At 46.4% G+C, this 27,975-nt stretch overlaps 1 protein-coding gene across 2 annotated transcripts in view; it reads left to right on the forward strand.

Moving 5' to 3' along the window:
- The window catches only part of ELL3 (elongation factor for RNA polymerase II 3), a 329,007-nt gene that overhangs the window by 85,916 nt on the left and 215,116 nt on the right, over nt 1-27,975 (forward strand). For both annotated transcript variants that reach the window (XM_078683282.1, XM_078683280.1), the window contains exon 2: nt 13,893-13,946. In XM_078683282.1, coding sequence (XP_078539408.1) covers nt 13,893-13,946 — 54 coding nt within the window. The remainder of the gene's footprint in view (nt 1-13,892; nt 13,947-27,975) is intronic.

The raw sequence follows: 27,975 nt of genomic DNA on the forward strand, positions 1-27,975 counted from the left end.
GGTTTTGTTCAGTTGGTCCCTGGTGTTATTAAATCTCTGCCTCAGATAATTCTTTGTTACCACCTATTTGCTGGGCTACTTTTCCAGTGGTTCTGCAGTTGACAGTGTCGTATAAACGTCAGGAGGACTGAATTAAAATGGCAGGATTCAAACTTGTGACCACAGAGTTGACACGGATCTCTGCTGTAACCTCATCATACAGTTTTTTTCTCTTCTTTTTTACAGTTAATGTATGCGTGTATGTAAGTAACAGTATTTGTGTAGCGCAAACATAGTTCGAAAGCAGTGGAGCAACTTTGTGACCAAAATGATGTTAACAACTGTGTGGAGGCTGAGTGTGGATGAATTGGTAAAATGTCCATAGCATTGGCTTGTAACTTGGCAGATTAGACTCTTTTAGCTGCAGGGCATGTGCTGGAGTACTGTAAACAACTTTAAAGTCGTTTTGGAACGATTTTGACTTGTTGTTCCTGTTTTGACATTTTGATGCAAAGAGTAATACATTCCGGCTTCTGCTGGATTTACAACCCTTTTTTAACGAGTCGTATAGGACACGTAGGCTTGACGTCCAGGCTGGCCCCTGTTCCCCTGCCCTTTGCATTTAGCTCCCCTGTGGCTTCTTGTTCGCTGTTTCAGGCTCATGTGCACTGGACCGAGAAGGGAAATAAAGTTTGTTAAAGGGGACAGGGCAAGAAAGAGACCGGGCAGGAGAAAAGTGAGAGAGCAGCAAAAATGGAAAAGGACAGGAAACAAGATTCATTGCAATTGTTAATGTATTTATCTAGGGTCTAAGACCCCTGACGAGGCTTTAAAGCTCTTCAGAACCCAAGACTAGTAGTTAGTAAAAACCTTTTTTAGGTGTTCTTTGGTTGTGTTGGGTTTATGTGATTGATTTCATACGTATTTAGTAGAGATTGGAGTAGGGATAGAATGATAGGGATGGGTTAAGATAAACTGTAGTAAAGGAAGTGAGCAGAATCGAGGGATGGAAAAGGAGAGAAAACGAAAAAAACACTCTTTCAGAAGGAAAAGTGTAGGAAACGTAGATGACTGGATTGAAAAGAAATAAAAAGTACAAAAACAAAACAAATGGCTAAACAAGTAAAATCAACATAAAGAGCAAAGGGAAAATATTGAACAGAGAGAATTCAGCAAAACTATAAAAACAAATGAAACGGAAATAAAATGGAGGGAGAGTGCAGTCACAAAAGAAAGCATGCAAGGGTAAAATAATTAACTCACTGAGGGATGTTGCAGGAAAATACTCAGGTTCTGGATGCTGCGAGATAAAACCCACATGGGGTTATTGTACCTAATCCTAGAGCGAAAGATCAGCGGGCTAAAAGACCTTCCTCGGAGACCCTGTGTATTTTAGGGGTGGCACTTTCTAGTTGCACGGACACCCTGCTGCGTGTGGCGAGAGCTGTTCCTCAGGGCAGGGGCTGGGACAGGTGTTGACTCCTTCAGATACTCCCTAATTTCAGTCTGTGGACTTTAGCCAAATCTAACTACCCTGGGTGAATACAGGGTGTTCCCCTAACACCTGTAAATCAAATGTTGACTGAACTGGCTTCGATCCCTACCATTCCCACCCATACTACTATTTCCCTCACACCACACCATCATTTTTTAAGATGATTTATTTATTTGTTTGTTTGTTTGTATGTTTATTTATTTATTTGGAGGTCGCTGCAGCTTTCTACCAGACTGCTTCTCTTTTTTAATTTGTTTTTGCACACATGTTATTGTTATAATATTTATTTTTTAATGTAATGCTCCAAGGGTGGTGCCTGACATCTTGGGATGGTAAATAATAAAATAAAATGAAAAATGTTGCCCATTTTGTGATGCGTGCACACACACGTCACTACGCCTGCATGCATCGTAACCCATGGTAGAAAACTTGGATTTTTTTTTATGTAGGAAACCCCTTCCAGTATTGCCTGACATGCATATGCATGCCGGCCTAAACAAGTGGCTGGCTATTTAAAGTTGAGGCCAATTTGCTTTGGTAAGCCTTGTGTTTTGTGCTTGTGTTCAGATTCCATATGGTCCCATTCATGTTGAATTTACTAGTGCATATTCGGTATCTCGATAACCGCAAACTGATGATTTTTGTAAAATACATCTTTTCACATTTTAAAGTCATTTGTGTTTGATACCAATTTACAACAGCGTGCAACCTGCCAGTCTAGCGTCTAAGCCCTGACAGGTCCACAGGTTTGTAGTGGCCATATTTTGCACAGGTTTTGCTTTGGTTCATATCTGGTGAGCCACAAACCTAGATCCGGCATCTTTCTGCAAGGCTAGTGAGTTAAATTCTAACCTGTTCACTGCTGGTGCCAGTGTAACTCTTACAGTGAAAGAGTGGTATGCATTTGTCTAGTAGCCCTAAATAGCCACCTTTTGTGGAGTCTTGAAATACGTTCTGAAGAAACTTCTGTATACAGTACGCAATAGTGGTCTATTTTTGCACCCACAATAGCCCACCTCGGTTGAATTAAAAAATTTACCTGAGAAAAAGGGGGAATTTTCAGAATAAGTTTAAGCAGAAATGGATGTTGCTTTTACGCTATTCACGTATATTTGTCCTCAATGAAGGGCCTCTATTTTTCATCATAATGAGTACTGCCTTGTTGGATGGCATGAAAACACAACAAGCAAGGTAGTGGTGTCCCTCATAAGAGGGATATCCGCACAATCACAAGTACATATACAGTTAACGAGAAGATAGAGGACAATAATTGTTGTACTAGTATCATCAAACTAGCGGAGTGCAACAGCAACCCACGTCACTCACTACCAAGGGTGACAGATGAGTTGAGAAAACAATTTTCTCAACATGTAAGTACCATGAAAAAAGAGCTGGGTAAAGTGTGCACCATCCTAAGGACCAATAGTATAAATACGCAATCTGATAGTCACATTTAGACGATATATTAAATGTCATTAAGCAATACAGGACAAAAGAATTAGTAGCAATCCCTTGTAGTTTAAGAGTCTTCTTTGTCTTTTTTATTCTTCAATTCATCAAACAGAACTAGATGGGTACTAAAACTTTTTCAAGGCTGAAGAAAAGTGTACAATAAATGTGAAAAGAAGTCTGGCACAATCGGACGCCGATGTCGGGTGACTCCACGCAAACCATGGATGGTGTGTATTCTCAATTCTTCTGCACGCCGTCCGGAAGTACGTGTTAGAGCAAGGTATCATAAAATGAAGATTCAGGATTAAGTCATCTATTATCGTATCTTTAAGGAGTCCAAGAAAAGGCAAAATATCGGGCCATTGTTGGATGGCATATAAGTCATGTTCAGAACTGTAAAAAAAGCAACATTGGTTAAAACATGTTTGTGACACTTCTATTTGATGCTAAAGTCCAGTGCATTGTTTTTGGCCTAAAATTACTCTGGGGTTTGTCTGAGAAGGATGGGGCAACATTGTTCACTCTGTGCCTGTTAAATATTTCCACCACCCTAAAATAGCACCTTGGCAGTACGTAGCACACATAACCAACGTTGTGTATTAGCAGAGACCATAGTACAATGGCCAAAGTGCTGAAACTTTCCAACATAATTTCAAAAAGGGGGTGGTGATGGACAGAGTATCTGAGTTAATCAGAACACTCCTACCCAGTCAACAGATCAGGGCTTGATCCATCACCGTTTTTTAGCTCACTGCACCATCCCAGTTCAGAACCTGGCTATATGCAAATTAGTCTGTCCCTGGCCCAGTGCATCATGGGAACAGGGCAGACCAAACTACCAAGCCAATTCTTCACTGGAAAGGAAACAAGCTTCCGGGGACCGGTTTCTGGCATTACAGCCGTCTTCGGCCCGGCTTGCTTGAATCCTGATGGTGCAGTGAGCAAGGGACTCATGTCTGAGCATACCCTTCCACACTCATGGTGGCCAAAATAATTTCAAAAAGGGGGTGGTGATGGACAGAGTATCTGAGTTAATCAGAACACTCCTACCCAGTCAACAGATCAGGGCTTAATCCATCACCGTTTTTTAGCTCACTGCACCATCCCAGTTCAGAACCTGGCTATATGCAAATTAGTCTGTCCCTGGCCCAGTGCATCATGGGAACAGGGCAGACCAAACTACCAAGCCAATTCTTCACTGGAAAGGAAACAAGCTTCCGGGGACCGGTTTCTGGCATTACAGCCGTCTTCGGCCCGGCTTGCTTGAATCCTGATGGTGCAGTGAGCAAGGGACTCATGTCTGAGCATACCCTTCCACACTCATGGTGGCCAAAATAATTTCAAAAAGGGGGTGGTGATGGACAGAGTATCTGAGTTAATCAGAACACTCCTACCCAGTCAACAGATCAGGGCTTGATCCATCACCGTTTTTTAGCTCACTGCACCATCCCAGTTCAGAACCTGGCTATATGCAAATTAGTCTGTCCCTGGCCCAGTGCATCATGGGAACAGGGCAGACCAAACTACCAAGCCAATTCTTCACTGGAAAGGAAACAAGCTTCCGGGGACCGGTTTCTGGCATTACAGCCGTCTTCGGCCCGGCTTGCTTGAATCCTGATGGTGCAGTGAGCAAGGGACTCATGTCTGAGCATACCCTTCCACACTCATGGTGGCCAAAATAATTTCAAAAAGGGGGTGGTGATGGACAGAGTATCTGAGTAAATCAGAACACTCCTACCCAGTCAACAGATCAGGGCTTGATCCATCACCGTTTTTTAGCTCACTGCACCATCCCAGTTCAGAACCTGGCTATATGCAAATTAGTCTGTCCCTGGCCCAGTGCATCATGGGAACAGGGCAGACCAAACTACCAAGCCAATTCTTCACTGGAAAGGAAACAAGCTTCCGGGGACCGGTTTCTGGCATTACAGCCGTCTTCGGCCCGGCTTGCTTGAATCCTGATGGTGCAGTGAGCAAGGGACTTATGTCTGAGCATACCCTTCCACACTCATGGTGGCCAAAATAATTTCAAAAAGGGGGTAGTGATGGACAGAGTATCTGAGTTAATCAGAACACTCCTACCCAGTCAACAGATCAGGGCTTGATCCATCACCGTTTTTTAGCTCACTGCACCATCCCAGTTCAGAACCTGGCTATATGCAAATTAGTCTGTCCCTGGCCCAGTGCATCATGGGAACAGGGCAGACCAAACTACCAAGCCAATTCTTCACTGGAAAGGAAACAAGCTTCCGGGGACCGGTTTCTGGCATTACAGCCGTCTTCGGCCCGGCTTGCTTGAATCCTGATGGTGCAGTGAGCAAGGGACTCATGTCTGAGCATACCCTTCCACACTCATGGTGGCCAAAATAATTTCAAAAAGGGGGTGGTGATGGACAGAGTATCTGAGTTAATCAGAACACTCCTACCCAGTCAACAGATCAGGGCTTGATCCATCACCGTTTTTTAGCTCACTGCACCATCCCAGTTCAGAACCTGGCTATATGCAAATTAGTCTGTCCCTGGCCCAGTGCATCATGGGAACAGGGCAGACCAAACTACCAAGCCAATTCTTCACTGGAAAGGAAACAAGCTTCCGGGGACTGGTTTCTGGCATTACAGCCGTCTTCGGCCCGGCTTGCTTGAATCCTGATGGTGCAGTGAGCAAGGGACTCATGTCTGAGCATACCCTTCCACACTCATGGTGGCCAAAATAATTTCAAAAAGGGGGTGGTGATGGACAGAGTATCTGAGTTAATCAGAACACTCCTACCCAGTCAACAGATCAGGGCTTGATCCATCACCGTTTTTTAGCTCACTGCACCATCCCAGTTCAGAACCTAGCTATATGCAAATTAGTCTGTCCCTGGCCCAGTGCATCATGGGAACAGGGCAGACCAAACTACCCCTTGTTGTAAATAATTTTGTCCACCCTAAGCGTGGAAGGGTATACTCAGATGTGAGTCCCTTGCTCATTGCACCATCAGGATTCAAGCAAGCCGGGCCGAAGACGGCTGAAATGCCAGAAACCGGTCCCCGGAAGCTTGTTTCCTTCCCAGTGTAAGAATTGGCTTTTGTAGTCTGGTCTGCCCTGTTCCCATGATGCACTGGGCCAGGGACAGACTAATTTGCATACAGCCAGGTTCTGAAACTGGGATGGTGCAATGAGCTAAAAAACGGTGTTGGATCTAGCCCTGATCTCTTGACTGGGTGAGAGTACTCTGCTTAATTCAGAGACTCTGTCCATCACCACCCCTTGTTGTAAATGAAACTTTCCAACAGGCAGGTGAAGCCCAGGCACGTGAGAGCCAAGAGAGCAAAGAGATTTATGTAGTGCTCAGTGAAAAGAGTAAACTGCCTCAAGGCACCGATGATTGATGGTGCTTCAAATCTGCATAACTCTGTGTAGGCAGGATACTGGTGACTGACTATGATCTGCCTGGAACTTCTTTCAAGGGAACATTGTTCCCTCCACAGTAGAGTGAAGCTCCTTTTAAGTCTAGGGTTGCAATTTGCTAAGTTGGCTCCAAAAATAGGTTTTTGCATTACAAAAGAGTATGTTTGTCTTCAATTAAATAGCATAGTAGTCTTATCAATGGAATCCTCTTGCCTCCTTTGCAATCCAAGTAGAGCAATGTAAAATGGACTCCAGAGGGCCTCAACATGAGTAACTGTATTATAATCTCCAATTATTTGTTGTCTCCCAAGATGAGGCTCCCGAGGCTAAGAGCCTTTCATGTAAATATGAGGCTTATGAGTATGAGATGTCTGCACCCACAAGCTGGAGAAACGGGGACATGGTGACCGGGACACCTAGATGAAACCAATCCAGCATCCCAGGAAAGTGAGCAAGCCAATGTGATGTTAGACTGCCTGTGCAAAGGAAGGAACTTTTTTAAAGGGCCCTCAGCACAAACTTGTTGAGTCAGCCTATAGTTCTGAATCTGTTCGGCGCCCCAGCTAGAGTATACTTTGGATAATGGACTGAGGATATTGGAATGCATTCTACGGAAGCAGGCTGCATAGATCCCTGTCTGTGGGCAAGTGCTGTAGTGTCCATCAGCAGTGGGTTGGTGTGCCAGGGGTATTCTCCCTGTTTGCTTAAGTGGATTATGGTGGTGGATGGGGACATACATCATATACGTACAATGAATTCCTGCGGAGGTTGCTGTTCACTTTATGAGAAGCTCAAATCCCAAGGGATTCTCTGTCTCAAGTGTCATCTGGTGCATGTCTCAACTCTGCTCCGTTCTAATGTCGCCCGGGCTGTGGCTTTTATTAGGATGGTTTGCGGGCAGCGATTAGCGGAGTTCACCCTGCTTGTACTCATAGGTCACTGTAGGCGATTAGTTTGATATGATGGAGGCTCTAAACCTGGTTCCAGATGCCAAACCCTTGGAGTCTCTTTCCTAGATGAGTTTGTTTCTTAAGATCGTGTTTAGTATTTAGATTTGCTGTGTGCGTATATAGCTCCGTGGGTTAATGGACCTATTGAAGAAATCTTTTGTAATTTGACAGTCGCACCTCTTAGTGTCGCCTTACCCTTACAGACTTCTGCCATTCATCTTTATAGTACCATGGTGACTGCAACATTTTAAGTGCGTAGAGGAACATAAGTTAACCTTTATAATAACATGAGAAGAATTTAGATATTTTTAGTTACGAATTGGAGGGGTCACCTGCACTATGGAAATTGAACCCCCATCTGTCTTGTTGTAAAAAAAACAACAAAAAAAAACATTTACAATGCAATAGGTTTTGCATTTTCTCATTACCTTGATGAAAGGCAGAAACTTCCACTCTGACTTTCGCTTCAACTATCTGCTTGTGCTCCTTAGCCCACTCAGCACTTCATCTACTTGGAGTTATGGATCGTGGTGCTTGCGCCTTCATTAAACACGTGAGAAAACATACTTGCATGAAGGCAGCTGCAGATGCTGCTAAACTATTTTAGTGAAGAAAGTAGAGGCGGGGTCTTAGCGACAGCCTTTTTTCCACTCACTTTTAATGTGATGCCTGTGAATCATCTGAGATAGGGTGAGCTTCTTCTTTGCTAGGCCTTCTACCTGATGTCACCTGGCGTGTACCTGAAGAGCAGGACAGCAAGACCCAGGAGCTAGGTGCGCAAGCAAGTCCAAGCAGGATCAGCAGCTGGTCTGTGGGGGTGCTGGGATCTGAAAGGCCTGACATTTGATTGACCCTTCTCCAGTCTTACCTGCCTCTCGGAGACATATGTCTGTTCAAGAATCTCCTAATTACCCCAGCGGACAGGCTTTCTCTGGCACCCTTGTCCATTGTGTCTCTTGCCTGCAGGTAACATCTCTTATTAAGAGGGCTGGTGTTGTGACTCAGCAGCTGGACCGTGCAAGGGTTTCGTGGGGTGCTGTATTTTACAGGTATGCTGCGTTGCCGGCAGCTGTAACTGTAAGGCTTTTCCTCATCTCATGGCATGGCATGGCAAGACTCGATGAATGTCGTAAGCTTGTAATGTAACTCTACCAGCTAGACACGTCGACGTAGATATGACGTTACGTATATTGTTAAATTACCTTTAACTTCATCTGTCTTCTTTTAAGTAGGAGTGATTTGGCTAGAGCACCCCATGTCTCCCCCTGGAATTTCTTAACCCTGTTTTTGGTTCCATTTTTCTGCTGGAATGGGAACAGTTTCTCTTTTGAGTGTTTGCCATGTCTCTAACCAGCTTGAGTGTAACCCAGGGGTGTCCTACAAGTTAAAAGGTATTGGGTGCTGCCTTTCGGGGCATGCCCTTTGCTGTTTTAAATTCTGTGTTTCCAATTTGAAGTTTATGTTCTAAATTCGCAGGATTCGGCATTAAGACAAGTGCATTGTCCATCATATGAAATTGAAATTAAAATATTTATAAAGCGCACGACTACCAGGCGGTTTCTTGGCGCTAGGGATGCGAACCATGGGACAGAGGGAGGGGTAAGCCGCTAGTGTGGAAAAGCTTGAGCGAAAAGAAATGTTTTCAATGCTTTTCGAAACTCCAAGTAATGAGAGGAAGACCTGAAGGGTGGGGGAAGGGTGTTCCAAACAGCGGGGGCTAGAGTGGCAAATTTAACGCCTCCCGACTTCTTCTTCCTGAAGCGAGGGACAAACAGAAGAGATTGCGAAGAGGAGCGCAGCTCTCTACTGGGGAGGTAGGCCTTAATTTCAGAGGTGATAAAACCAGGGGCTGTCCCTGCCCGGGCCTGGAAAGTGATGCAGCCCATTTTGAACAGGGCGCGCTCCCAGATGGGCAGCCAATGCAAAGCTTTGAGCAGAGGGGTGACGTAATGAGACTTGAAAAGATTGTAAACAAGTCGGGCGGCCTGGTTATGAACCAGTTGAAGCCGCCGAAGATTGTATGGGGGGACGCCGGTATACAAAGCATTGCCGTAGTCTAGGCGGGAGATAACCATAGCTGAAAGGATAAGTTTAAGAGCTGAAAAAGAAAAGAAACGTGAAATCTTTTGAATAGTGCGGAGAGTGAGGAAACAGGAAGAAACAACTGAGCTAATCTGGGAGTGCAAGGTGAGGTGAGCGTTTAATTTTATCCCTAGGGTCTTGACAGAAAAGGAGGGGGTAGGAGGAGAACCCAAAGAGGAAGGCCAGAACAAAGAATTCCAGGGACTGGAGGAACCACCTGTCAAAACCAGCTCGGTTTTATCAGGGTTGAGCTTCAGATGGTTGTAGTTCATCCAGTCCCTAATGAAAAACATAACAGATTGAAAATTGTGAATGGACTCTGGGGAGTAGGATAAATTAAAAATAAGCTGGAGGTCATCAGCGTAGTTGTAAATCGTGACCTCCATCTGCTGTAGTGCAAAAATAAGAGGGGAAATGTGCAGATTAAACAAAAGGGAACAGAGAAGACCCTTGTGGAACCCCGCACTGAACCTTACAAGAGGGAGCAAAGAAATCCGCCAGGTGGACGGCCTGAGTGCGATCCCTCAAGAAGTCGGAAAGCCAGACCAAGGCGGTTCCCCTGATGCCAGCCGCCCCGACACGTGAGAGGAGGATGGAGTGGTCAAGCGTGTCAAAGGTGGTGGATAAATCAAGAAAAACCAAAGCTTGGGGTTGGTTGGTGTCCATGCCCTCTCTGAGGTTGTCCATAACAGAGAGGACTACGGACTCCGTGGAGTGCGCAGGGCGGAAACCAGCCTGGCGGGAGGCTAAACAGCCATTCTCGTCAGCGAAGGCGCTGAGTACTCTGGTGACGTGACGTTCCAATATTTTTCCCAGGAAAGGTCGGAGAGAGATAGGGCGATAGTTTGCAAGTGAAGAGGGATCTGCACCGGGCTTCTTTAAAATGGGAATTATTGTCGCGGATTTGTGAGATTGTGGAACAATGCCTTGGGCAAGGGAGTTATTGAGGAAAGTGAGAGGGGGGAAGGACAGGCCAGATAGATTTGTCTCAGGATATGTGCAGGGCAAATGTCAGATGGGGAGCCTGACTTTACCGTTGAAAGAAGGGACAGGAACGTCTCTTTGGTCAAAGGGGGAAAGTGGTCAAGATAGGACTGGGCAGGCGAGGGCTGAGGATCCGAAAAAGGGAGAGAGGGAGGAGGGATATTGGACTTAATAGTTATGATTTTCTCCATGAAATAGTTATTGAGCGAATCACAGAGGGTCTGAGAAGGGGAGGGTTTGAGGGTGACTCTGTCCCAGAAAGCCAAGTCCTGCACGATAGTAAAGATTTCTCTCGATTGATTTTCAGCGTACAAGATTTTTGAGGAGAAATAATCGATCTTAGCAGAGAGAATGGACTTCTTGTATTGATTAAGAAGTGTGGTGTATTGAAGCTTGAGAGTAGGACAATAGGCGCGTCTCCAAGCGCGCTCTGCTTGCCGTAGGGCCAATTTTTTCTCCTTGAGTTCGGCATTAAACCACCTATTGGCGTTGTTGGCACGCCTGGCAGTAACTCGTCTTAGGGGGGCCACTTGATCACAGCCTCTGGCGAGCCATTTGTTTAGAGTGTCCACTTGGGAAGAGGAGGCAAGATATTGAAGGTTGGGACTAGAGGCAGAGAGAGAGAGGAACAGAGGGCTGTCATGTCAACGTGGTTCCAATTGCGTGCCCAGGAATTCCTGGGGAGAGGAGGTTTCTTAGCGAGACTGGGGTGCAAGAAAAAAGAAATTAAGAAATGATCAGACCAGGCACATGGGGAGACAACAGGGGAAGAAACAGGACAATTGAGCGACCAAACCTGGTCCAGGGTGTGACCGTGAATATGGGTAGGGGTGTGAACATGGGACAGAAAATTAAAAGAACAAAGAGATTCTGAGAACTCTTTGGATAAGAGGTCCTCCGCAGGGTCGGCGGGCCAAAAGTTAAAATCACCTAGCACAAGGATAGAGGAATTATTCACCGCCAGGGTAGCCAGCAGGTCCTGGACGGCAGGAAGAAAGTGCGGGATTTGTTGTGGAGGGCGATACATGAGCAGGCACGTCAGAGGTGTTAGGAAGGAGGCAGAGCGAACGACTAAATAGTCGACCGCTGTGATGGGGAGAGCTGATAGTAGCTGAAAATGAAGTCCAGAGCGGACAATCAAGGCAACGCCACCGCCAGCCTTCCCAGCCGGTCAGTCGGCGCGGAGAGCATAGTAAGAGGAGGGGAGGGCGGCTAAAAGGATTGGAAGGGAATCCGAGCAAAACCAAGTCTCTGTGAGAAACAGAAGATCAGGCTTATGCGTGTCAAGCAGAACGAATAGTTCATGATGATGCTTGACCGCGGATCTAGTGTTCAAAAGAAAAACAGAGATTGCAGGGGCCGCACAAGGTGAGAAAGGCGGCTCTGGTGGAATGAGGGGGGGAGGCGGCGGGGCCAAAGTGCAGGGAGTGGGAGAAATCAGCCTACGGCCGAGTTTGGAAATATTAGCAATGGTGGAACCTGCCAGTGGCCACGAACCTTGTAAGGATCGGAGCTGGGCTGATGAATACGTTAAAAAATGGGCATAGTGGGGTGCCCCTAGCCCCGGCCGGCCGCGGACGGGCGCAGACGGGCTTGGCTTTGGCGCGCCGCCGGCGCGTCCGCTGTGCGTGCGCATGGGGAGGTCTTTAAATAGGGGAGGAGCGCGAGGACTGCAGCGCTGACCTGGGCAGCCTCTGTGCCCCGATCCAAGATGGCGCCCGCTACCCCGTCAGCCCGCCGGTTCAAGCAGCACTCAGCCGTGTCGGATCGGGACTCGGGGAGCAGGGACCAGCGGATATCAATTAGCAAACCTTCTGTGAACTGCTGCTTCTCCAACACGTCCCTTAAAACAGCTCTACTGTGCCCATTCAGTCTTCTCTCTATGCATAATCATCTTCATGACCGCTGTTGCAGAAAAATTATGCACCAGGAATTGTGCACTTTCTGGACTTGGGCACTTACGGTCCTAATGCACACAGGTCACTGCTATCTTATCCAGGCCTCATTCATTGCTGTGATGTTTCTCCGATCCGGTGTCAACACAAACACATATAGTCCTGAAGGTAAGACAGTAATGTAGCCTGTCTCCGAAAATTATTAGTAATGATGATTGAAAAAAGAATTCTTTGCCTCGTCTTGTCCGAAGAGTGAGGTGCCATTGGCTGCGTTTGTGAACTTACCCAGGATACAGCAGCGCGCTGTGAAGGGATTTTTATGCAAATGCTAAATAGAAGTGGGTCGAGTGAAGAACCCTGGGATTGTGTGTGTAATTGAAGATGGTGTCTGTGGAGCAATATCTTATGCATTGCTCCTTCCTGCTGATTTTAAAGAAAGCAAACCAAGTTAATGTTTCTGCTGGGAAAGGTGGCACATTGGTTAGTTGTCACAACAGTACTTAAAGAACAAGGTAATACCCTTATAAAAGGTTATTACATTTTCTAAGAATCTACCTGAATTTGTCCATAACCTTTGCTAAAAAGAGACTTCCTTTACACAGGAGAAGTAGGTGGCACTTCCTGGATTCGTATCCCATCTTTGCTGCCAAAATGTTGTCCATAAAATCCACTTGAAATACTTGGTAGCAGCTCTATTCGCCATCACAAAATCCAGTCAGAGAAGAAGGTTTTTTACTGACAGTTTAGAGCAGAGGGAGAAACCATTTACAGGGAAGAAGGATAGGAGAAAGGAGTAAGGAACGGTAAATGCCTTTGGGTAGGAGGAATACGGTTCCAACAGTTGCCCTGAAAATGTGGCGTAGGTCCTCATGGACCCACGTTGGACACCTGTGATGTTTTTCATCCATGGTGATGCCAAGATCGAAAGGCTCAGTAGAGCAATTATCATGTAGGTTTTATAAAATCCTTAATTTCATAATCCTTGTTATCTTTGGTGGTGCTTATTATCCTTTGTTAATTAGTTTAATAAGTATTTAACATTCCTTTATAAGTAAAAATACACAATGCATTCGGATGGAAGGCTCAAAGGGTAGCGTAGCCATGTGCAACTTACCTGGCTTTCGGCTCACCTTCATTGTCTCTGATCTCAGTAAAGCGTCATGCCAAGTTCATGGTCTTCTAGGAGCAGTGGAACTCTTCTCTGAGGCTCTTTCTTGCAACCTCTTCAGCCAGAACAAAGAAGCACCGACTAACACCAGAAAGTAAGCAGCAGGCACACGAAAAGTCACCGATTTACTGCCATCTACAACCCAGAATACAGAATTTATTCATGTGACCTTATTTTCCTGGATTTTCAATCAAGCAGCCATCGTTTTGGGTTTCAGTAGAAAAGTTGGTAAATGGTTTTACATTGATAATGTGCTTTCATTGCTAGTCTGATTCGCTGCAATAACATGTTATTATTTGAGATGGCTGGAAACCTCAAAAATGCTTTCATAATCCATAATGACATACTTAGGGAACTAGCTTTCAAAGTGAAGAACTGAATCATAACTTTAGAAGGAAACCTATTTAAAGAGGTGAGCTGAAAGGACTGACTTGTGCGAATGAGTTATGTTGTATTTACTGAACTACTGTTCTCTTGCATTCCCTTTCCACAGGTTTCTGGAGTGAGACTGTCCCAGCCAGTAATATCTTTCCAAGGAAACCAGGGGGTAAGTACAGCAGTGTCTGAGCACGCCTAAAGGGGAGGTCATATGATTTTTTTGTTTGTTTTGGTTTTCTTAAAGGGAAACACCCGCGTTTATGTTAAAATGACCAATGTATTCTCTTAATTTCAATGTTCCCGTTTTAATAAAAGTTACCTCTCTTATGGTGTAACAGATGAAGGATGGCGGTGGCCCTCAAAGAAAGGAACGTGCCTTCTAAAAACTAATGGTGTAGTGTCTTGGTGTGTACACGTTCTAGTGTTCCTGTGTAATGTAACACACTATACACCCACCCACCACAGACGTCATGGTGTCACATGACGCTGCCAATAAAAGAGGCTGAGCGCACGTGCTCAGGACCTTTTCCTACCACTCATTCTTGGTGTCCGTGTCCATCCTTACTGCTCCCATCATGAGGGCCCAGGGCCCATACTTTCAATCATTACAATGGCGACGAGGTCGGTAGTGCAACCCAAGCGTGCCACTACCCAACGCTGAGGAAAAGGGGGAGAGAGTTGCCCGCCTGAAGGGCACCCCCTGCAGCAAGGCACAGCGAGCCCAGAAGCCGGTGAGCACGTCGGAGCCCAGCAGCCATCAAGAGGCGAACAGCTAGCCGACCGAGCCACCCGCGTCAGCCGCCACCAACGTGCCAGCGGGAATGAGCGGACCGCCCAGAGCCCTCCTGAGACGGTCGCCAAGCGAAAGCCCCGTGAAAGAGGAGCCAGGGCCGGGCGGAGTCCACCCGCCGCGACAGCGACGCAGCTTCTGGCCCGCCGGCCGAAGGTGAGCCCCAGAGGCGAAGCGCTACTAAATAAACTGTGCCATTCATAAGCAGCGCCAGCGGAGCCTACCCGCGGCCTGCCCGAGTCATCCCTTGCCCCTGCCGCGCGTGTACGGAAGCGGCGGGGCCCAGAGCAAGCCACGGCGTGAAGGGGAAGGCGGCCGGACCCGCAGTCATCAATACCAACGAGGGGGAGGGAGCGGAGTAGCTAACCGCCTCCCGACCCCCCTCGCGACGTGGTCCGGGCCAGCGGAGCCCACCCGCGACCGTTTGGTGGCGCCTCCACCGAAGGAAGACTCAGCAGCGCCAGCGGAGCCCACCCGCGGCCTGCTGGCGGCACCCCAGCGAACAAGAGACCAAGCAGCGCCGGCGGAGCCCACCCGCGGCCCGCCGGTAGTGCCCAGTGAAGGTCAAAGGACTGCAGAGCCAGCGGAGCCCACCCGCGGCCTGCGAGAAGCAAGGCAGGTCTCCGCCGCGCAGCGTGTGGGGGTAGAAGCTGCAGCGGCGGGAGACCGGTGATAGTGAGGCCAGCGGAACAGTACAGGCAAGAGACAGAGCCGGCGGAGCCCAACCGCGGCCTGCCTCGAGCGTCCCCTGCCAGGGAGGAGTGACCGGAGCGATGTGCTCCCTCGCCGAGTGAAGCAACTTCTCCCCCGCCCGCGTGAGTACTGCCGATGTGGCTGCGGACGGGAAGAGAGTGAGAGCGAGAGTGAAGCAGCGTCTGCAGGAGGCCAGCGCCGCCAAGACCAGTAGGCCCCCCCACCTCCTCCTTGTGTGCTCCGTGTGAGGAGCAGAGTGCAAGGAAGCAGGGGTGAAGTGACCGTCTGCACGCAGCGCCGCCAACAGCATAAGAGCCCCCTCCCTGTGTGCTCTGTGAGGGGCAGAGGTCGCCAGAGCGGTCCACACCGCCACAAAACTGTACTTAAGTCCCACCGGGACACTGAAACAAGAGGAACCACCGGTGCACCCACAGAGACTGCCAAATCTGCCCCCAGCATCAAAGCTGCACAACACCAGAGGGCCATGAACAGTGCTTTTGCAATGTCTGCCTGACTGTAGCACATTTATAAGTCGGTACATTTTGGTAATACTATAAGCAAAGGAAATCTACTCACCCATTCTCAGCAGCAGCTCCAACCCCCTGTGCACTGGAGCAGTAGAGTGCACACCCGGGAAAGACAAGACATGCTGCTCAAAAGATCCAGCAACACTGCCACCCAGTGGCCAAAAGCAATAGTGCACCAGCATCCACCAGCTTGGAAACAAGCATTGTTCAACGCAAAAGAAGTTACCACCATCTAGAGGCAATAAACGGAGTAGCGCCCCAAGGGAAAGCATCTCAACGCACGAATCCGGAAAGCGCGCTCTGCGCAGAAGACGCCCACACGCACCAGCACGGAGTTCGGCAGCTGCCACTTCCGAAGCGACGTGGGAAGAGGCACGAATGCCTCACGTAACATCAACACCTCACCAAGCATCCATGCAAGGACTAAACGTAGGGAGAAAACGACTGCCAAGCACTGGAGGAACGATCAGGGAATAAGACTGCCGAGATCAGAAGACGGATAGGGCAGTGACTCCTCGTGGCCACAGGAGATCACCGCAGCTTCAACTACTCCCGTCAACGGTGCGAAGCAGCAAACTTCTGACGCCAGCCAAAGCAGCAAGTACCCCACGGTCCAAAGCAGCAGAAGACCACTAAGCGTGGCACCATGCCCCCACGAGATGGAAGAAGGGCACAGGTAACGCCACAGTGCAGAACAGTTACCGAAGAAGACCACTAAGCGTGGCACCCCGCCCCCACGAGATGGAAGAAGGGCACAGGTAACGCCACAGTGCAGGACAGTTACCGAAGAAGACCACTAAGCGTGGCACCCCCAGAAGCCGATCCACAGAAAGATCGTGTACCAAGTATGACCCGCGATGGGTCCCCTCAAACAATACCAGAAGGTGCTAACGCGCCTAGTCCGACAGGACGAAGAAACCTGCCAAAACACCAACAGGATGGGACCGCCAAACGGTCCAGGACGTTCGACATAATCAAGATCCCTGAACACCAATCCACGAACGTCACCAACAAGAATCCAGAGTAGAGGGTTCGTGACACCAACTCGGGAAGCTAAGGAAGAAGGAGGAAGTGTTCCAGTCGGGGACACACCAGGATCACACATGCAGCGGGCGCGCCCTGCATGGAGGACCCAGGTCAGAAGAGAAGATGCAAGATCGGACCGAGTGATGTCGCGAAACAGGAAGGAAGAAGAGGAGAGATCCGAGTGGCACGCTTGCCACTGCGAAAAGAAAGGAAGAAGATGTGTGGCACGTCTGCCACTGCGAAAAGAAAGGAAGAAGAGGAGAGAGCTGTGTGGCACGTATGCCACTGCGAAAAGAAAGGAAGAAGATGTGTGGCACGTCTGCCACTGCGAAAGGAAAGGAAGAAGAGGAGAGAGCTGTGTGGCACGTCTGCCACTGCGAAAAGAAAGGAAGAAGAGGAGAGAGCTGTGTGGCACGTCTGCCACTGCGAAAAGAAAGGAAGAAGAGGAGAGATCTGAGTGGCACCTCCGCCACCGTGACAAGCAAGGAAGAATATCCACGTGGCCGTTGCCACAGTTAAGAATGGAAGGAGGTTATTCCACGTGGCCGTTGCCACAGTTGAAGAGCAGAGAGAAGTACATCCCCGTGGCCGTTGCCACAGTCACCAATGGAAGGAAGTAAATCCACGTGGCCGTTGCCACAGTTAGGAGTGGAGAAGATGTCAGTGCGAAATAGGTCCCCACTGTGAGCCCGAGGCCGAAATGGTACGTAACCATCCATCTCATGGCGAACTGCAAGAACTCCAACAGCACCCGTTACCACGGAAGCCATCAACACAAGGACTGTGAGGAAAAAGGGGCTCCCAGCCGTCTACAGACGGTTTCCACCCAGCATCTCCAACCTGTGCCAGAGCGGACAAAAGTTCCCCGAAACAGACTGTATTCCACCTGCCCCTTCCCAAGCTGCGGCGGATAGAAAAGCTTGATGGAACTGAACACTTCGCTGCATCCTGAGATAAGTTGACTCCCCAAATGTGAATTATCAAGTTGAGTTTTTTTCATTGATTAAAAAGGGGAGTGATGTAGTGTCTTGGTGTGTACACGTTCTAGTGTTCCTGTGTAATGTAACACACTATACACCCACCCACCACAGACGTCATGGTGTCACATGACGCTGCCAATAAAAGAGGCTGAGCGCACGTGCTCAGGACCTTTTCCTACCACTCATTCTTGGTGTCCGTGTCCATCCTTACTGCTCCCATCATGAGGGCCCAGGGCCCATACTTTCAATCATTACAAATGGCTTCTAGCTTACGTATAAGATGATGTGAATGAGTGGTAAGGGCCAGAATGACTACACCAAAAAGGCACATTGCCCCTGACATCCAGGGATCTAACAATGAAGGTTGTGTGTAGCTCTATTGTAACATGCACAGACATGCTAGACAATGTTCAGACAGCTGCCCGCTCCATTTTGGCTAATTGTGATCCTTTGCTGTACCAAAAAATTGTCCTATTCACTGTAGCAGAGCTTAAGCACTTGGACGCGATTTAGAGCTTGCTGTAAAACATTAATAGTTCTTCCCTGGTAGTAGTGGCCATAGTACAAAGGCCAATTTACTGCCCAAATTGGCCTTTGTAATAAAGGGTGTAACTGCCATGTGGCAGTCAGCTGTTCTGGCTCTAGTAGTGATAGTGGCCTTTAGCCCAATATTAGGGCACGGGCATGCTTCAAGTAGGATAAATGTGTCTGGACAACTTTCTCTCAAATGTTTGATGGTGTCTACCAGTGGAATGTTATCACGTAGGGAATGGAATGAGCATGCTGAAATTGCCATCATCTGGCAGGGGCAGTAGTGAATGGTCCCTTCTTCTGGCGATGTTATTGTTACAACAATGTTATATCACCTCTAAACCATTTAGTACCTCCGCCTCAATGCACCATGGCCATTCCCATCATTGTCGTGTTGATTCTAAACAGGCATTAGTCAAACCGATTATTCATTGCAATTTTCAGCCTAAGCGTTTATTGGAAAGTCCCCGAACGTGGTCCGCAATATCAGCTCAAGGTATTTTCTGGTGGCGGTGAAGGCAGGTATTGTTGGGATGCAAAGCTTCCAGAGGAGGATTTTACTATCAGGCAATGATTGCCTCTTTCTCATTGGCATCAAACAAATGTAATAAATCAGCTGGGATAGATTTATAATCCAGTCATATCCCTGTCCTCCGCTCCCTCTGTAGGGACTTCACTAGGTAGTGTTGTTGAGCAGAGATCAGTATCCCAAATGGACGCCCTTTATTTTTCAAATCCATTATAATTGGTGTATCTGCTATAACATCCATAACTTTTCCTTTATGTGGGTGCAGACAGTTGTCACTTGGAGCAGCTCCAGGAATGTGCTCAGAGCATCCATTGGGACATGTAGGTTTTGGGGGTTGCATCACCTCCTCGTAACCCAGTGAGTGAGGCACTGATAGATTCCAGTGGAGATGAGGAGGTGGCAATGGTCACTAAATCCGCCCAAGAAGTGGAGAATGAGGGAGTGTATGATGTCATGTTCCATGGCTGAACAGGGAATCAATGTGTTTGCTCATTAACGGCTCTGCAACCGCTTAAAACTGCCCTCAAAATATGCCAGGCACAGTAACGTAAAGCAGCAATGCATAGTTGGGATCCTTATTCTGCCCGTGTAAATTTAGAAGCAATTACTTTGATGGGCCACTTCTTGTAAACGTATGTGGTATATACTGTTGGTATGTGACTGATCTGCTTACGGTTTGTAATAACATTGAAGGAGACCTTGATTGTATTTGATCTGGTAGTCAGCGGGTCAAATTCCTATCCTAGGGGGGAGTGGGGTGCAACGCTGGGAAGGTGGCCGCCCACTTGAGACCCAATTCTTGAATTGCAGTTATTGCAAGGATGTTCTTCTCTGTGAATTATTACTGTCTACTCCTGCTAGGTCTGACATGTTGTTTTCCATTGGAGAAAGGCCAGTCACTGTGACTGGTTGGAGTGGGGAAGCGCGGACATTTACCCCATGACTATGACACTTAAATAAATGTAAATGAGATGGTACTATCACAAGGGGAGTAAAGCGGGGTCAACTTCAGTCCGTATCTTCCTTAGGCAGGAGAGTGTCCTCAATTTGCCAGACAAATGGAGGGGCAAGAACTAAAGGCAGAAGTTCAAAGAAGACAAAAATTAGTTTGTTTCGATTGAACTTGTATTGCATAACACAAGGACAATATGGTGTATATTGTGTGGGGAACAGAGTGTGAGGCCGACCAGGATTACTTATTTCTTTCGTTTCGTCCTTGACCCATTCAAGAGGTACTCGCCTGCTTTCCTCTCCTCCATGGCATCTAACAAGACTTTTCATGACTTTGAGGTACTGGGAGGGCAGTGGGAAGCGAGCTGTGTTTGCCAAACAGTTTCCTATGACTCTTATGGGTGGGTTAAATTCTTCAACATTACCTCGCGCATTTGTTGCCTGTACTTTGCTGGAATCACCTGCAGTTATTGAGAAGGGATTGGGGACAAACCCTATTAACCTTTACGTTGTCCAGCGGCTCCATATGTCCAAATCAGGCCAGCCACTGAGCTGGTCACAAGTTCTTCAGCCTTTCTTAATATTCCACAACTAAGGGTGAGTTATTGTAATGATCTAGACAGAATGTTATTTGATCCTGAAGCCTTGCCTACGATGCAAGAATTGGTTACTTTTGCCTCCCCACATGCGCGGGACATGGTAGTCCATTCTCTGATCATCTGAGGTACTTGGGAACTTATAGGTCTTTTCGATAGAGTTGCCCCGGCATGATTGGTGCTGATGTCGAAACATGCCGAAACATGACTATGCATGGGCATATCAATCAAGTGTTGAAGGGGTCTGAAAGACTGAGCTGAAAGAGAAAATTCTGAGAAGGTTTTAAACTCAGATACAGCATGGCATAGTAATTCCGAAAAAAAGCATTATACATTTAGAGCTAAGTCCTTAAAAAAGATGTATTTTTAAATATTTTTTTTACAGAAGGACAATTAAAAGTATGAACAATAAACAAACCGGAAGGCTCTGTCACACTTGGGGGCTGAGATAGTATCTTAAACAAATGGTATGTGCCAAGGCGCTACAATTCCAATAACACGGGCATCTATGGACAGTGTTATTCCATAGGAGCATGTCTGTAAAGTCTTGGCTATCTTTGAAAACCTTATTGTCTCAATTGTCTTACTGAGTCTTTGGTACAGTCCCTAGTCAAAGGTGCCTAGCAGAAATTTATTTTTTTAGTTATATTATGATACGTATGGCCCTTGTCCTAGTTGACTGGGCTCAAGGGGTACAACTCATTGGGTTTGGGCGCAGGTTGCCGAGGGGCTTCCAAAACTTTACAGACCACAGCTGTTGATCATTTTGATAGCAACAGTTTGTGGAATAAGCTAAGAGAGTATTCCTCACAGTGTACTCTGTGTGCTTGTGAAAAGCATTGCTCACACACGAGTTGTGCTTCAGGGTGGGATTAATGGTGAGATGCCGTCTCAGATTTCAGCGGAATCTGTCTTTAAATAATAGCGTGTGTTTGCCTCTTTGTTCGGTATTTATTTGGAAGAAGTGCTTGACATTTTGATGTCGGATAGAATTTGTCCTCCTAAGCTGCAGACCTGCCACCATTATTTAGTGCTGGACGCGGATGCCCTTGTCCTACTTGATGTTAACTGTGATAGGCTGCAGCATGCGCCTGTCGCCCAGATGCAGGGAGTGAGACTAAAATCAACCCGGGCAAATCCAAGGTATTGACTCTTACAAGGTGCTCCATGATAGCATTTGAAGAACGAGCACCATGATAACATCTGAAGAGCGGGCACCATGATAACATCTGAAGAGCGAGCACCACGATAACATTTGAAGAGCGATCACCAAGATAACATCTAAAGAGCGAGCCTCTGAAGAGCAAACCCCTGAAGAGCGAGCCCCATGATAACATCTGAAGAGCGAGCACCATGATAACATTTGAAGAACAAGCACCATAATGACATTTGAAGAGCGAGCACCATGATAACATTTGAAGAACGAGCACCATGATAACATGAACGAGCACCATGATAACATTTGAAGAACGCAAGACTGCTTGTGGGTAGAGGTCTGGGTGATTCAATGCACTGGGATCTTGTTTCTCAGCGAATTACAGAGGTTTGCTCACCACAGCACCAAAGGCAAAAGACCTTTAATTGTGAAGCAGCGTTGTATCCTTTCATCACAAGGACTTGTGGTCTCCTGCCTGTAGTCATTGTCATGGTAGTCCCATCACTGGTAGAGCGGTCTTGGGATTCATGTTCAACTTGCATCCTGCCCCAAGCCCCTCTCTGCTCTGCTACATAAATGTGACTGAGAGGGATGAGAGAGGAACCTGGTGTTGGGAGCTAGAAGTTCTGCAGCCTGGCATTTGAAATTCGGGTCTTCATTGCCTTGTATTCCTATCAAGTCTATCCTGTCCTAAAACTAGACTGAGCGTGATGGACTGACGATTTGGCCTCGGTGGGATTTTAGGGACGTAGAGACTGCAGGTGCACTGCTTTCTGGTGTGTTTGCCTTTAGGCTCTGACAGGAAGAGCTATAGGCCATATGTGTGCATCCTTTGGGAGGCATGCGCTGAAAATGGAAGCAAGCCCACAAACTGGGGATTGGTAGCGAGTGAGGCTGAAAAGGTGCCATTAGGGCGTCACAATATGAGGATGGACAGTGTCATGAGTAGAAAAACGCAATGCAAGCCGCCGGCAGGGTTCTAATACATATTATTTTTTATTGCAAACTTTGGCCCCCAAAAAACTTACAACAGAATAAAAACTAGGAAAGTAGTTATGGCTTACTTACGCGGTTATAACCGAAAGCATTTCAAAATAGGCCAGGCTCTTAAAGCACATGATGCACAGATGTAGGCGTATGTAGCAAATCGTATGGTCTAATACTGCCAGGATAAGTCGGATCGTTAACTCACTTGCTGTGGAGCTTTCTGTATGTACTCTTTGACCACATGCTTACATGACCATAAAATGAAGTAGGTGGGGACGGAGTCTCCTTCAGATCATTGAATGTAACATGCCAGTTGTTGGTTTTCTATCTGACAAGCACCGTGGGTTCATGAGTTTGTGCAGAATTTTATTGTACCTGGCGTCCTAAGTATTGTATGTAAACTGCAAGGCATAACTGTGAATTATCGCAGTTACAAACTACATTTTCCATTGTTCTTTGGTTGTTAAAATGCCTTTCCATTGGATAGCAAGCTTTATTAAGTTGTACAAAGCATTTCATTTGTATTATACAATATATAAATGTTAATGTTTGATACAATTAGACACAAATGCACATGTTCAGTCACATGTCAGATACTCGCACAGATCTATGTGCCTGAAACAGGGGTGGGCCCTAATTTACGACTGTAATTTACTACTGCCAAACCGGAGCAGTAGTCCAGCACCATTCTTGGCAAATCACCAATACTGCAGCAACTTCCTATAGAAAATAATCAAGGCATGGATTTAATAAAGAATCCTATATGAAATAATGTTAAAATAAATTCATTTATATAAACATTATTTATATGAAATTAACTTAATGTAAATATAAACAATACATATTTTGTCAAAATATTTTTAAAGCTTTTTTTATTTAAAACCAATTATAAATTGTATTTTCTAAAAATAATTATTTTGTAATGAATTATATACTTAACATTTTGTAAATTTTCAGTACCTAATATAAAGATTTTACTTTAGGTGGGTTATTTGTTTACATTTTGAATAATGTTAATTTAATATATTTAAATATTTATTTAAAAATTAAGTTAATAGTGTTGTAGCATTTCTTTTATTTTACATGTGAAATACATGTATAACATTAATGCACATTAATAATTAGCGTCAAAATAATTTTACTAATATTTTTTTCCAATTTAATTAACATTTGTACTTTTCTTATACCTTACCAGAGCGACATCTCCCCATTAGCGGTGATCTTTCTATGATAAAGTATAGAGAAAAGTAAAAAAAAAAAAAAAAACATAAGATCTATCATAGTTTACTTTCGGAAATGTGAACATCTAATATGCTTCTCATACAGTTATTCTAAAGAGGAGGGAAAGATACTCTCCTTCCTGCTCGAAAATGATGGTTTACTTCTTCAAATGTTGCTGTCTGTATGGCACCCGTTCAGTGTAAGGGAACCTTACATTTCTGTTGTATCCTGTATCTGTTGTGTGTGTGCAATTAAATCTTTCACTTCTGCAGCCGTTCCTGGGGTATTGTACTCTATGTCTTACAAAAGCTTAAGAAGACATTTCCACTGTAAAAAAGCCTAAACGAATTGCGTTGTTAATGTTTCTTAGATTGCCTCTGGCCAGCAGTGATCAACATGCCATTCTTTCGTAACAGGTGTAACATAGTTCACTCTGTTGTTAACTGGTCTTGTTCTGGCACACATCAGGATAATCCGCCTTTAAACTATTTTCTAGAAAGAGGTATCCAAGTGTTTGAACGGAGAGGTTATTATCTAATTTTTAGGTCTGGCGCGAAAGGTACAGCTGTCTGCTGGCCTGTTAACAATTCTTCACAATATACATACAGTGGGAACTGACTGCAGCGATGGGAGCAATTGTCTCTTACCTCATGCTATTGGCTATCTTTTTGGTCTCATCTACACAGCCCATGCTCTGTGCTACAAGACTTCTGGTTTACAATTCAGTGGGCATACAACCCACACACAGCATACCATTGGTTGCTTTTGGTAGCACTCTCATTTGCAATCTTTTGATTGCTTAGCTCCCGTACGCTACCCTTACTTTCTTTTATTACCACCTCCCTAGAGCATCGACCAAGTACATGTACTCTTCCTCGTCTTTCTTCTTCTTTGTCTTTATGTAGTGCACTATTTTTTATATATTTTTTGAGTGTTTCAGTATTTGTCATGGACGTGTAATGTGCTTTCCTACTTTTAACACAGGCATAGGGCTGCTTATATATGTTGCTTTCACCCTGTTTGCTGTCTCTATTGATGCTTTAGTTAAATCTACAACTATTCTGCTCAATGCAACTTCATTCTACGCCACTGTAATCTTCATCACTCTTCACTACGCAGTCTACTCTATGCCACTCTACACAACTCTACTCTTCGCCACACCACACCACTGTACTCTGTACCACGCCACTCAGCGCTACTCTACTCCACCCTACTCTATGCCACTCCACGCCACTCCTCTGTACGCCACTTCACACTACTTTACTCCACTTTACTCTACGCCACACCATTCTACACCACACCACTCTACTCTAGTCCACAATACTCCACACAATGCAACTCCACGCCACTCCATGTCACTCTACTTTCTCCACTCTATGCCAGTCCACACCACTGTACTCCACTCCATCCCACTGTATGGCACACTACTCCACGCCTCTCTACTCAACACCACTCTGCACTACTCAATTTCACTCCCCTCCACCCTACTCTACACCAATCAATTGCACTCTATGCCACTCTATGCTATGCCACTCCACACATTGCCACCCTATGCCACTTGACTCTACTCTTTGCCACTCTACTCCAAGCCGCTCAACTTTTCGACACTCCATGCCACTCCAATCCACACAATGGCACTCCACTCTATGCCATGACACTCTCCTGTATGCCACTCTATGCTATACCACTCTACTGTACTCCACTCTACTTCATGCCACTCTACGTTATGCCACTCTATGCTTCTCCACTCATCCCCACTCTACACTTTACCACTTCACCCTACTCCACCCGCTCTGCACTACTCTACGCCACAGCAATCCATGCCCCTCTGCTCCACACAATGCCCATGCCACTCTACATCACGCCACTTTACTCCACCCTGTGCCCCTGTACACCTCACTATCCCACTCTACTCCATACAGTGCCACTTAAAGCCACTTTACTCAAATGTATTATAGGCTATGCCACTACACACCAATGTACTCAACTCCATTTTACTTCAATCTATTATATGCCACTTTTCTCTATACCACCATACCCTACTCTGCACGACTGTACTCCACGGCACTCTACATCATTCTATGCCTCTCTTTCTACACTCTATGCCAGTCCACACCACTCTACTCTGTCACTCTACTCTTGCCACTCCACTATATGCTACTCGACCCCATTCTACTCTACAGTCTACTCTTCGCCACTCCACTCCACTCTGTACCACACTACTCTACTCAACAAAACTCTGCTCCACCCCACACTATACCACTCCACTGTACGCCATTCCACTGTACTCCACTTCACCCCACTTTACGCCACTATATTCTATGCCACTCGACTCTACGCCTCACCACATCACACCACACCACTCCACTCAATTCTACACCACTGTACTCCACTCTGCACCACTCTACTTTCTCTACTCAATGCAAGGCCACTCTGCTCCGTGCCTCTACTCTTACCACTCTAGGACACTCCACTCTGCTCCACTCTATGCAACTCAACTCTGTGCCACTCCACTCTACACCAATCTAACATGCCATTCTAAACCACTCTATGCCACGCTACTCCACTTCACTCCATCCCACTCTATTCCACTCCACCCCACTCTATGCCACTCTACATCTCTCTATGCAACTCAACTCTGTCCAGTCTACTCCATACAAAGCCTCTTTACTCACCTTCATTGTACTCTACACCACTCCACTCTTTTTTATGCCACTCTACTCTAAACCACGCCACCCCACTCTATTCTACACCACTGTACGCCACTCCACACGGTGCCATTCTATCCCACCCACTCTACTTTTTCCACTCTATACCACTTGACGCCACTCTAATCTTGCCACTTTACGCCAATCTGCTCCACTCCACCCCACTTTATGCTACTCTACGTCATTCTTCTCTACGCAACTCAACTTTGCCATTCTACTCAACAACAATCTTCTCTGTGCCATGGCACTCTACATCACTCCACTCTAAGCCACACCACACCACTCTACTTCACTCCACCCCACTCTATGTAATGCCACTCCAAGTCACTCTACTTCATTCTACTCCACCCCACTCTATGCCATGCCACTCTACTCCAAGCCACTGTATGCCATGCCACACTGCTCTATTCCTCACCATTTTCTGTTTCACACCACTCTACTCCTTGCCACTCCTCTCTACTCTATACCCCCACTCTACACTATTCTGCTCTACACCACTCCATACAGTGCAACTCTACCTTCTCCACTCTATGCCACTCTACTGCCATGCCACTCTGTTCTACTCCACTCTATTCCATGCTACTCTACTCCACTCCAACCCACTCCACTCCATTTTACACTGCTCTGCTCCACTCCATAGAGTGCCACTCTACCTTCTCCACTTTATGCCAACCCACTCCGTTCTACGTCACTCTACTCTACGTCACTCCTCTCCATGCCACTCTGCTCCATGCAATGCCCTTCTGCCCCACCCCACTCTAAACCACGCCACTGTTTCTCCATGCCACTCTACTCCACATCATTCTTTGCCTCTCTACTCTACACCTGTTTACGCCATTGTACTCTATACCACGCCTCTCAATACCACTGTACAACATGGCTAAAAGACCTTGCCAAAGCTAATAGCTCTCATATAGGCAAGCTTTAACATTGGCAAGACATATTGGCTTTGACAATGCCTGTTATATCACTTCACTTCATATGGACTGCTTTACATCTCAGGCACCCAGCATCATTTTTTTTGTGTCAGTAGACGGCAAAATTACAGCACATGCAGCAGCAACGCAAGCTTTCTACATACACAAAACAGCACAAGCACTAGCAGTGAAAACACACCCACACAAACATCCACCTCTCTTCCCCATAGTACACTCGTACAATAGTGTAAAGATGACGGTAAGCTACACAGCTATCAACCTGTTATGTGTAACTGCCTCTGCAGTAAACTCTTCATGTCTTCAGGGCAGACTACTGATTCTGTCAATAGACCCCAGGGCGCGTGCGAGCTTTGGAGGAGACTGGTGTGGCCTCTCACTCATCCCAATTTTGAGGCAGGTGTAGCTTTTCCTTTAGGGTGGGTTAGACCTGCATTGCGCTTCCTCTCTGCAGCACCACCCTGGGTTGGTACTGTATTCAAACCATTGTAGGTTGGTGCCTACCAATGATAACACAGACACCCTTGGTAAGGTGCCATAGTTTAAAAATGACCTAAAAGCGCAGTCT

This window comes from Lissotriton helveticus, chromosome 3_1 (assembly GCF_964261635.1).
Source record: "Lissotriton helveticus chromosome 3_1, aLisHel1.1, whole genome shotgun sequence".
Classification (NCBI taxonomy): Eukaryota; Metazoa; Chordata; class Amphibia; order Caudata; family Salamandridae; genus Lissotriton; species Lissotriton helveticus.